This window comes from Geospiza fortis, unplaced genomic scaffold (genome assembly GCF_000277835.1).
Source record: "Geospiza fortis unplaced genomic scaffold, GeoFor_1.0 scaffold11, whole genome shotgun sequence".
In the NCBI taxonomy this organism is placed as follows: domain Eukaryota; kingdom Metazoa; phylum Chordata; class Aves; order Passeriformes; family Thraupidae; genus Geospiza; species Geospiza fortis.
Window position 1 is genome coordinate 15,251,557 of NW_005054304.1, and position 12,294 is coordinate 15,263,850.

At 39.6% G+C, this 12,294-nt stretch overlaps 1 protein-coding gene and 1 long non-coding RNA gene across 2 annotated transcripts in view; one reads left to right on the forward strand and one right to left on the reverse strand.

Annotated features, from left to right (window-relative positions):
• Nucleotides 1-2,434: 2,434 nt before the first annotated feature.
• The window catches only part of TACR3 (tachykinin receptor 3), a 36,221-nt gene continuing 26,361 nt past the window's right edge, over nt 2,435-12,294 (forward strand). The window contains exon 1 of the mRNA XM_005418175.2: nt 2,435-3,196. Within this exon, the coding sequence (XP_005418232.1) occupies nt 2,721-3,196 (476 nt within the window). The 5' untranslated portion in view covers nt 2,435-2,720. The remainder of the gene's footprint in view (nt 3,197-12,294) is intronic.
• Nucleotides 2,721-12,294, reverse strand: part of LOC102037192 — an 85,536-nt gene continuing 75,962 nt past the window's right edge. Inside the window, exons 2-3 of the long non-coding RNA XR_001335693.1 lie at nt 8,542-8,660; nt 2,721-3,186 (exon numbers count right to left, since the gene is read on the reverse strand). This is a non-coding gene — a long non-coding RNA (uncharacterized LOC102037192). The remainder of the gene's footprint in view (nt 3,187-8,541; nt 8,661-12,294) is intronic.

Below are 12,294 nucleotides of genomic sequence, written 5' to 3' on the forward strand. Positions count from 1 at the left end.
AGACAGAATCAATGAGACTTTGATTTCTACACTGCAAGGCTGACACTCCTGTGTTGGGGGCCTGACTGACATTCACAAACACAGACTACAAAAAGCTTCCTGATTTGTGTTTAAAGTAAGTCTCAAAGACTTGGTTTACCTATAGTTCTGCTAGAATAAGGAGATGTTACCTTGTACTGTCTTCTCACATTGTGACTGGGAATGCATTGACAACAAATTCCCTTGGGGGCACCATAGATGATTAGGGAAAGCACACGGGAATGGTCTCTCCTGAACACTTGGGAGTGCAATGACCAGCAATTTTTTTTCACAGCAAAGCTAGAACAAGCTTCATTCCAGGACAAGAAATTAGACTTCTGCTTTCAAAGTCAAAATCCAGTCCCTAGTTTGCAGCTCTACTGGATATTGCACATTTTTCATGGAAACCTGAGACAGAATTTACAAACATGACCAGAATGGGATTCCATGAACTACAGCAAGTGGTGCTAACACAGATCCTTTATCTCCCATACAGAGGAACGTACCACAGTGCCCCACAGGATTTTGCTCCTGTAAGTTTACACTCTACTGCACACTTGTCAGTACTGTGTGCTAGAAATAAGATGCCTGTCTCTGCTAAAATGAAGGGAAAGGAGTAATAGAGCTGAGGTTGGGAGAGATGGATGGAAGCAACAGAAGAATGTGGGGCACTTGTGCAACTGGTGTACAAATGTGAAAAACACATCAGCTTAGTAAAAGGATAAAGTATGGAGTTCCTAGTTTGGGCATAAAGGTGGAATGGTACTGGGCACAGGGCTGGGTTTGTACTCTCTGGCTTACAGCCATGTGAAAATCTTGAGTGAAGCTGCTGGAATTAAGAGCTGAGTGTCCAACTCTGCTGTAACTAGTCAATCCATTGTTCCTCACTCTTTGGAACCAGCAATTGAATATTTTTATCTCTCAAACTCACAGAGGAACTCACTCTTCAGGCTCGCCTCCAGGGAGATGAAGAAAGAAGAGGCAGCTGGAAGATGTAGAATTCAAAATAGAACTGTGGGATTAACTGAAGTGACTTTCCTGTTACAAGCATCTGCAGTGCATGGGTGGGTTCTAGACAAGCTGTAGCACCAGGTGATTTACAGCAGAGCTTCTGTGGTTTTCTGCAAAGCTTCTAAGCCTGATGTGGGCAGCTGCTCGGGCTGGGATAAGTTGGTAAAAACTCATACAGAAACAGCCACAATTACATTCATTCAAATTAAAACTGCAGTGAAAACCTGACAATTAAAATGCAGGCACTGCTTCCACTGGGTAAATACATCTGGGAGGAAGTGGTACACAGGAGTATTTGATTTTTGTTTGAAGCTTTTGTTTAAAAAAGTACTGAATGTGTCATTGCTGATAGGGACATTGAATAGCTCCCACTGCTGTGATACAATTGAAACCTCTGCTGATGACAAGTAGTAGCTCTAAATTGTTGAAACATGAAAGACTGGCACTAAAACACATTTTCTCCCTTAAGGCTGCAGCCTATTGAATAACAAAGGTTTGTTAGTTGAAGTCCCTTGCAATCAATCCTTGCATAAAAGATGCATTCCTAATGCCAGCTGTTGTTAACATATTAACAAGAAAACTGATTTTGGATTTGAAAACATTGGATGTTAAATTTCCTCATTTACCCTTTTATACTGTTACAGAAACCACTGCATATCAAAATATTGGTTGCTTAAAATAATAATAGTACTAAGCATGAAATACATGCAAATCGGGGAAAAGAACTTTTTTTTCCAAAGACACAAAGAAAACAAATCACTAATATTTTGCCCATAACTAGGGAGATCTATATTTAGGGTTGCATACTGTTTCAATAAAAATCAGTAAATGCTGAACATGCAGATAGCTTATAAATATTTCTTTATATCAATTACATATTACAGAATGAAAAGTGAAATTAGAGAGCAGCAGAATGTATTTGTTTGTCTGAAAGAGTCACTATTCTAAATGTGTAAGTTACAGAAGGGTTTCAAGGAAAGTGTGTACTAAATAAAAAGACAGCAGAAAAAAAGGAGGTCTGAATTGATCTGGAATAAATTCATCTGGAAAGAGCTTTAATAAAACAGGCAGCCTCAGTCCTGGAAATTTCAACTAAGCCAGCTGATTAGCCCTGCAAACACAGGGCAAATAGACTATTTTAAAAAGCATGCACAATAATGAAATTTAAAGAAAGACAATATAAAACAAATCTCTCAACATAAACGAGATGAGAATTCATTTTCCCTATGATGCTTTCCACAGCTCCTGAAAGTGCCTGCTGCTGGCAATGAATGACATACAAGGGGAGGGAGAGCAGAGGGAAGAAGCTGTTAGCTTACCAGCCGATGGAGCTTATCGCTCCACTCCCTTCATGACGCTGGGAACTCACAAGCCTATAAAATGTGCCTTGACTCCCAGTCCCCTTCTCCTTAAGCAAAATCAAAAGCAAGAGGCTGTACAGAGGAGAAACAGGATGCTGTTCTACTCCGAGGCAGCTCTCCTGACCTGTCTGTTAGAGCATTTCTAACAGTTTGAACAGCATGGCAAAAGATTTTTTCTGACAGAGCTCTCCTTTCCAGTACCTGCTGTGCTGCCTTACTTCTCCTTCTCTTCCTTCCCTCTTCTTATCTGTTGGTGGGGATTTTGGGGGGTTGGGAGAGGGAGGCAGGAGAGCAACATCATTCCTGGAAGAGAGGAGAGAAACACCCAAGATGACTTCAGTCCCCACAGCCAAGTGGAACATGAGCACGAGCAGCAGGTGGAATGTGAGCCTTGCTGAAGCAGGTGATCCCTGGGGACAGGCTCTGGAAGCACCAGCTGCAAATGCTTCTGCCCCTGTAGCCTCCTCAGCAGGCAACTTCTCCAATCAGTTCGTGCAACCTTCCTGGCGCATTGCCCTGTGGTCTCTGGCTTACGGTGGCGTGGTAGCAGTGGCCGTTTTTGGGAATCTTATTGTCATCTGGATTATCCTGGCTCACAAGCGCATGAGGACGGTGACAAATTACTTCCTGGTGAATCTGGCTTTCTCTGATGCCTCCATGGCTGCTTTCAATACTCTCATCAACTTCATCTACGCGCTGCACAGCGAGTGGTACTTTGGAGAGGCTTACTGCCGCTTCCACAACTTCTTCCCAATCACAGCTGTCTTCGCCAGCATCTACTCCATGACAGCCATCGCTGTGGACAGGTGAGACAAGAGAAAAGTTTAGGGGTGAGAGACTGAGATCAGATTCTCTGCCAAAATAAAAATGCAGAGATAACAATCACGGTGATGAGAGGCAAAGACTTCAATAGTTCATTCATTGTGCTCCTCTCTGCTTCTTTAGGATCTCTCCCTAACACACTTTTTCTCCTGGTGTTTTTCCTTCAGTCTTCCATTGTTTTTATTTTTCTGCTTTCTTTTATACCAAAATTTCCTCTCTCTGTTTGACTTCAGCTGTGCTCCATCTTTCAATACTTATTCTGTAACAGCAACTCAGGGTTTTGCTTCCCACTGTGAAAACAGTCTGTCTCTCAGCCAGGCATCTAATATATACTGATAAGGAGTTGCAGAGTGTCTGTGTGTAAAGGGAGAGGATTTCAAATTTCCCTCTTTTCTGTATTTCTGCAGATGGCAGAGGCATTTGCCTCCTCTTCAGAAATCACTTCAGATCCCGTTTTTAATAGCTTTTCTCACAGTCAGCTCTGAGCAGCTTTGTTCCTGCTGATTTTAACTAATGAGACTATTTACATTGCCATCTGTGCGTATCTAGAGGTCTGGTAAGAACAGAGTTTCAAAGTGCTCAGGTTTTTTCTGATTTCTTGAAGCAGAAGAAAGCTTTGTGACTCTCAAAGAAAAAATGTCAGGGAAAAACTTTACCTTTGTAGTCCTGACAATAATGGAATAAGACAGTTGTAATGTCCATACAGCAAAAGGAAAATGTAGTTGCCAGTTTCCTACACAGATGCATTGATGGACTCTGTTTCTCAGAGAGTGCTCTGAGTTTCCCCTGGGAAATGTTTCTTTCTTTATTATTGTTTTCACATTTCCTGTGGTGGAGAGATAACTTACTGGGTTTTTTGTTTTTTGGGTTTCTTTTGGAAAAACAGATTGATTTGTATTTCACGTCTTTTACTCCTCTTAGCAATCCACTGAGATTATCCACTAAACTCCTACATATCCAATCACATTATACATATTTTCTGAATTAACTTATCAGAACCGCAGTATTTCCAAGTGATGGTAGTTAAGGTTTTATAAGGTTCAACCCACTTTCTGAAATGTTATTTCTCATTTCCAGGCACAAAGATTGGGAAACATTGTTGTGCCTTTTGTGCTTGTGGACAAGTTCATAATAATACTTTTTTGTTTGCCATACTAATAGAAAATTTTCAGGGGCATTCTCAGCTAAATGCATTTCGGTTCTGTAAAGCTAGAAAGGAAAGAGCAAATTAGATTCTTGACAACTCTTGTACTTTTCTGCTCTGAGGATGGGAGAAGACATGAGGAAATCAGTACACTTTCCTCCTGCTAGTGATGTATCTTCTCAAATGTTAATACCTATTAAAAATTGAGAAGATTGTGTAACACCAGTGCTACTGCCTTTGACCAGGCAAAGATTTCTTTCATCGCCTTTTTGAGTTTTGCTTAAGATTCTCATCTAGTGTGAGGTTTTCAGAATCATAACAGGGCTTTAGTTGAAGTATTTACCAGTTAGAGCTGCATATTGAATAGTTACTGCTGCAGCTCATCAAGTCATTAGTTGAGCAGTTACAGGAATGCTCTGAGTAATGTTTTATTTAATTATTCCTAACAAAATTATCCACAGAGATGTAGTACTTACTACTTTGGCAGTTCCTAAATTTATGCTAGGAAATTTGGAACAAAAATTAATACAGTTCCTTAGGAATCCAAATGCATTTCCAGAGTGAGAGAAAATAGCTCTGCTCCACGCTGACTGAAGTGCAATGGACAGATAGATCTATTGGAAATGTTTTCCTTGGGATAGCAGTGCAAAATGTTGGTGCTCAGAGGTGAGTAAATAGCTACTGTTATTCACTCTGATCTAGTTCCTATCAAAAAATCCCCTGAAGAAATCACTATTTGCATCCCATCACATCCTCCAAGTTCACCTGCCTCCAAAGGCAAATGAAAATCTTGCCAATGAACAATGGCATGGCTGTGTTTAGGTGAACCCTCTGTAGTACCAAGCAGCATCATATAAAACAAACAGAAGAGCAGTCTATCCCTCCTTCTCTATTCTCACTGCTATTCCTTTTCCTTTTATACCAAATCACACCTGATGCATTCAGTGCCTTTAAACATTCCCTGGCTACCTCTGCAAAGCAATTCTGCCAAGCTGAGGAAACCTAAGGGTCAAAACAGATTCCAAGGAAAGTCCTTGGATGTACAGACTGCCCTATTCCAGGGCAAAGATCTGCTGGGTGGATGCCTTTTAAAACTTTGGTTCCCATTTGCCTTTCATAAAAGTTCAGCCATTTTAACCCAGTAAACTCAACCTTACACATTCTTTTAATTAAAAAAAATTAAAACAACAAAAGTGGCAAATCAGGATAAAGCTGCTAAGGGAACTGAAATTATGGGATCAGATGATTTTCCTTTAGAAATTGTTACCATCCCAAAATACTAAAGGTCATGGGTTGTAACTCACTAAAATGTATGGTGTGATGTGCTCCACTGGTTGCTTTAGAGCATCCAAATGTTCACAGAGTGTAAATGTGTGACTGTGAACCTGGACATCACTGAGCAGAGATCATGGGCAGTACATGTTTCCTTTCACATCTGCTTCTGTAGGACATTCTAAGATCTGTGAATTGTGAGATTACTGGGCTGACACAGAGTTTTGTGAACTATGCACTTCCTGCAGTGGGGGTGAGCTGCATTTGGAGCTGAGGATTCAAGTATCCAAGACTCAAGACTGAATATCCTGGTCCTTGAACACAAACTCAAATTCATGTGGCTTTATTCATGCTTCTGACCATCCCTTCCTAGAGGGTTTTTTCCCCTGCTTTCTCCTTCTTTTCCAGCAGGCTGTTTGCAGTCTGCTGCAGAGATGGCACAGGTAGCTCAAACCAAGTTGTTTCAGGCACCAGAAGCAGCAGGGATTTTACGCTGTGCTGCTTCATGGGCATTCATTCCTGCATTCTTCTGTAGCTCACACTGCACAGTTCCATTGCTTCCAGTGCAACAGTTCCTTTAGCTATGTTATGGGGATAAACTGGTAAATAGTCCAAGATAAACTGAATAGGAGATAATTCTGGAGGCAATATGCCCTTGTCACTCACCAGTGCAGGATCCTAAAGGGTCCGTCCATGATCCTAAACTCCATCTGTGATCATGGCAATACAGTGTGTGACTGCAGTACAGTTTTTGGACATACTAATGACAGTAAATTATGCAGAATTTAGGCCACCTAGTTCTGAAGATCTGCTGTCCTTTCCTACGAGATCTTAGCATGCAAAGAAGGTGGCTCAGGTATGCCAGCAATTACTTTTGAGTCCCGAGATTGCTTTGTTATACAACCTGCTTTGCATGTAGGCCTAAAAATTCTCTGCAGATGCTTGATGATTACAGTGGAAGTTTGGGGATGCAGCAATATAGCACAAAATAACATGTCTTCAGCAGAGCACTTAGTACTATGCATTTCCCCCTGGTTTTAGCACGTTTACTGTATTACTTTCTCAGTTACTTTTCTCTCTGCAATTCCATAATGATTTTCAGATGTCAATTAATTTAACTCTTTGTAAAAGCAACTCCTCATGACTTAAAAGTATTCTAATAGCAATGGTGAGTAGTTGCTGATCCTATTCATATCTTACCATTTATTTTCTTTCTAGTATGCCTGAAGTTTTTGGTCTTTGAAGGCAAAAAACATTTGTTTCATTTTATTTAACTTTATATTTAATATTCAATTTTATTTCTCCTCGTGCACAGTCTTCTCTCTTTTTTATGAACCTTAGTATTACCCAGTTTCTAGCAAGCATATGTATGTCCTTATTCAATACCTGTCATTCTACTTTCCCATTTTATTTTCTCACTTTTAATATATCTACAGAAGCACACATATACTGTGTCAGTTTTCTTTTTTTCCCGTGACATTTTTCAGTTACTGATGGCTGTTAATAATCCCTCTATATACTCAGACTTCAGCAAAAGTAATGATACAAGCTTGTAACAGAAGATGGACATGAGACAAACACAGGATTCACCTCATAAAATAAAACCCAAACTCATCATATATACACACTCACATCCTCAAAATATCACTTAGGCTTTTCAATCTCTCCAGATATATTCTGTAAGAGCAGTTATTATTGTCACAAAATAGTACCACATGCCCCATAATAATGTTACTGAAATTCTGAAGTAGGCAGTTGGCACAAAAATGTCTTATCTTTCCAGTAGAATACATTTTGGTATCACACTCTGCCTGATTTCCCATTCCTGGGACAAATTGCTCAAGGCCTTCATGCACCATAAGCATTTTAAACTGATATTCCTTCCAAACCATCTATTATCTGACTGTTATTAAATATCTGTTACCTGCCTTGTGTGCTCAGAAATAATAAAGTACGGGAAATGTGTATGTATAAAAATGATCTCAAACATTTCTGGCAGTTTAAGACACAGAGTGCACAGGGCATGACCCTGTGTTGTGATTATATGGCAGCAGTGTCAGCAGGAGATGCACATCAAGAAGATCTGTTGGTATTTGCATCCTTCAACATGAGCTTGGCACCAAATGTTTTGTGCTTGGCTCACTGATGAATGGAGGAGGCTGAAGCAGTGACAGAAGGAAACCTGGCACAGAGCTCTGCTCAAACAGAACTGCAACCTTTGGCCCCTCTCTCATTCCTGATCCCTCAGATTTAGATGTCTCAAAATAAATGGTTGTAATTTAAAAAGAAGTGAGAATTTGCACTGAAGACTTGTGAGAGAGAGAGATGAGCATCAGAACAACAAAAAATGAGATGGAGGTTTTTTCAGGTGTCTTGTGCTTCACAGGCTAGAGACCTCCCACTCATACCTGAGAATATTTTCACCATAAGAAATTGATAGTGCTTCTATCTTTTTCCATAAGATGCCACTTTACGGTTAGCTGGCTTTTCCTAAAGCCTCTGGTGCCACATAACTACAGAAAAAACTATCTGCCATATCCCTACTATCACACTAAAGTGCAACACAATGTTTTTTCAAACTGATGGATGACTTCAAAATCACAACTTCAGGAATTAGCCTTGGTCACCGCACATTACAAAGGGCAAAAAATACAAGATATGCTTTAGAAATTATCACTATTATTTTTATTCTTACTTTGCCAGTCAAACTATAGAAGTCAAAGAGGAAATCCCTTCCCCATTTCTCTGTCTTCCTCAAAGAGTATTTGAAAATGAAGCACATCTTATTTGTGGGTTCCAGTATCTAGGCTGCCCTCTGAAAACTACAAATTCTCAGAACTGGAGAGAAAGTTCAATAGGAGGGCATTAAGGGTTCAAATATCAAGAGATTAAACACAAAGGACTCTCTATCACCCGGGGGTCTAAAAATATTTTTTTGGACTTGACAATTCTCTTTATCTCTTAGTAAAGAGGTGAGATAGTTTCTGCAGAACACTTTGAAGCAATGGCAACAGGATTCAGCATGCAGAGGTCTAGGAAAAACAAACCTTTTCTTGCAATGGTACAATTTCATAGTGATTGGGCAAAAAGACAGGACTTTTTTGCAGTTTTGGTCAAAATTCATGTCAGAGTTACATTATTAAAAACATACTGGGGCAGTCTGGAAAAAAATACAGGCATAACACTTTTTGTTTTGTACTGAGTAAATATGCTATTTAACAAGCTGCTTTCAAAAGGTGCTGTAAAAAAAGAGGTTGATACACCAATATCTTGAGAAATAAAAGCAACATTTACAACAGGAACAAGCCCTCAGAATTCTTGTTCCAGAGAGGAAATATCCAGTTAAGTTTTAACCTTATGCTCAAACGAGAAGTTCATTTTAGACAGAGTCTTAGCCTTAAATACATACTCTTATTTATAATTTAATGAAAACTATTAAAATATGCTCTGTGGTTTACCATGCAATGTAGTCTGTGGTACTTTTAAAAGTTAGTCAAGGGTTGGGGTGATGAATTTTTGGGGGAGAGCAGTTTGTTTTATTTGTTGATTTTCTTAAATATTATTGCCTAAATGCATGTTTTTCTGACTAATTTACCAACCAGGAAATAAAGCTGTATCATTCACACACCTGTGTTTCCCTAAAATAAAATTATTTCAAGATAACTGCGGAAACAAGAAGGAAGCCATCTAGATGACAGTGGCAGAAATGTAGACACTAACAGTGGTTATGCAGTTGGAGCTGTTTCTACAGACCTTGCACTGATACTGGTCCTCAATAGCCTACATAGATGATATTAAAAGAAAAAGAGAAACAGAAACATTTCTGTCAGGGGAAGTTAGTCTATCATTTTATGAGACAGGCTTTTCTACCAATATTCATAGGTATAGAATACACTGCATAAAATCAATTACATACTCATAAAAATCTAGCCCATTGTCAGTTACCAGATCCTCCTCAAGTAGAATGTACTGTTTATGAGAGCTCAACCATCCTGAAAACTTTCACAATAATACTGGTTTTAGGTTTTAGTTAAGAGGTGCTTGTAAGCAAGGCATTGGAAGCTACTCCTGATTTCAGAAAAACTTCAGTGCTTCCTCCTGCTCAAAGCACAAATAGTCATTCACCCAGAGCAACACCCATTCCTCTGGGTAAATCAAGGCCAAATTATACTCCTGGGATATTGCCCACTGATATCTCAAATGTACCATGTGTTTATCTGTCATGTTGTCAACCCACCTCCTTTATGGCATTAGCTTTAAAGTGAACACTGCACAACAGACCCTTCAGGGCACCAAAACCAGTCTTTCTCAACAGTCAGTTATAGTCCTACAGAAATGCCCACAGCCACTCTTCCTGCAGAGAAAGTCAGACTAAATAAATGAATACAAACCAGTCACACACAAAAAAGAAGGAGCCTTGCTCTAGTAGGTAGCATATAGAGATTAAAAAATACAAAAGTAAAAGATTTGGTTTTCATCATACAAAAATGCCTATAAAATCTCAGTTCATTCCATCACCTTTAGTCTACTCTATATAGCTTATATTTTGGAAGATTTTCCACAGCAATGATCTAAACAAGGGCAGGGAATCACAGCAATTTCCTTAAATTTTTTTAAATACCAATTGATTCTAAATAGAAAGTCCCAAGATCAGCTTCTGTCTTGAGGGAGTAACAGGCTCTGTGTATTCATGAAAGAAGCATGCTTGCTGTCTCCTGTTGACAAGTCACTTACATGCAAGCATTATGATTTTTCTCTCAGTCTCTTCCTTTGTCAAGTTCCTATTTCCTGTTACAATCTGGGATGATTACACTTTGCTCTATGTGAATTTATAAACACATTGTAAACAGGTGAAACAAATCAGTTAAGATGATTAAAGACTTCCAGCTGGGTCTCCAAATGGGCATTTGTAGGATCCAATTTTGAACATCATTTTGTTTTAATAACATCTTGTGTATTTTTGCCACAATTGTCTAAATGATGTGTTAAAGACGAAAGGTCTTCCTGGCTGTATTGGCCAGTCTGTGCTATTTTACAAAAAGACAAATTAGGTTTATTTTTTTATCCTTTCTATTGTTGGGACCATAATACACAAACTTCTCAAGCTTTTATAGTATTTAGCAGCTATTTGGCACATGTTACTTGAAAACTGTAAGAGAGATACATGATTATGCTGCCATTAAAACTACTGGCTTAAAGAGTTTATCAACATTATTCAAAAGAAGTCTGTCTCTATTTTTGTTTCAGAGAAAACAGATTTTCTTGATTTGGTGAACCCAAGACACAAGAAAAGAAGAGTCTAAATTGTAGACTGTAGACAAACAGGGCAGTTCAGAAGGGAACTGGATCTGTTCTGACCCCAGCAGCTACGAAAAGAGTGCAGCAGCAAGTACACCATGATGCACCAGCCATTTTATCATACAGCCTGAATAATTTCTCATTAAGCTCAGTGGAAAGACTCTTGCTGACTTCAGTAGTAATCAATTAGGGACAAAGATTAAGACAAGATAAAGCTGTAAGAAAAGTGATAGTGGGATGTCATATCGCCACAAAAAAAAAATCATGTGCTAATGATGTTGATATGAAACTAAAGTGCTACCTAAAATGCTTTGGAATCATACGCAGAAGAACATGGTGCAGTTGCTGAGCAATCCACATTCTTGGAAGTGCTGGCTTGAACTCTACCTGCACATATTTCCATCCCTGCATTTCTAAATTTGCATATTCCATCTTATAATTATTTTCCAAGCATGAATGTTTTGTTGGGTGGGGTAACAATAATTTTTGCTTGTTGTGATAAATGAGTACAATGAGTTCATTCCTTTCAGCGATGTATATTTTACATCCCTGCTTTGTTGGGTAGAATAAGCTATCTGTGGCACTATCAGCAGCTCCCACTGGAGTGAGAAATCATTACAAGGCCCATCTTTAAAACAAACCACCTCAGTGGGAGTTCAGAGTCCTTTATTCAGCAGGGAATCACTTTTCAAGCCTGGTGACAGACTGAATAGTAACTGTCCAAAGACTGCAAAGCAAATTGTCACAGCACCCCACTGAAAAAATGTCTGTGTGGCTCCAGAATGCTTTTCAGTGGTGTAACAAGGCTTCAGCTTCTTGTAGCCATTAGAAATCCTTCTTCAGCTCAAATGCCTACCATCTTTTACTGTCCCTGGAGAGGAGGTGTAAAGAGGTACAAGGTCTGTGTATGAATGTCACAGAACATGGTGAACCTATGAGGGCAAGCCCATTTGTCACTGGCTTCAGAACAACTGCATAATTTTGGGCACTATAACATAAAGGCATTAATCTATCTAGAGAGCATCTAGAGGAGGACCACAAGGCTGGTGAAGAGTCTGGAGGGGAAGCCTTATGAGGAGTGGCTGAGGTCACTTGGATTGCTCAGCCTAGAGAGGAGGAAACTGAGGAAAGACCTCACTGCAGTCTTTAGCATCCTCACAAGGGAAAGCAGAAGGACAGGCAGTGATTTCTTCACACTCCTGACCAGTGACAGGACCTGGAGGAACAACATGAAGCTGAGTCAGGGGAGGTTTAGGTCAGGTATCAGGAAAAGGTTCTTCACTGTGAGGGCGCTTGGGCACTGGAACAGGCTCCCCAGGGAAGGGGGCACAGCACAGGCCATCTCAGCTGGATAATGCTCTCAGGCAC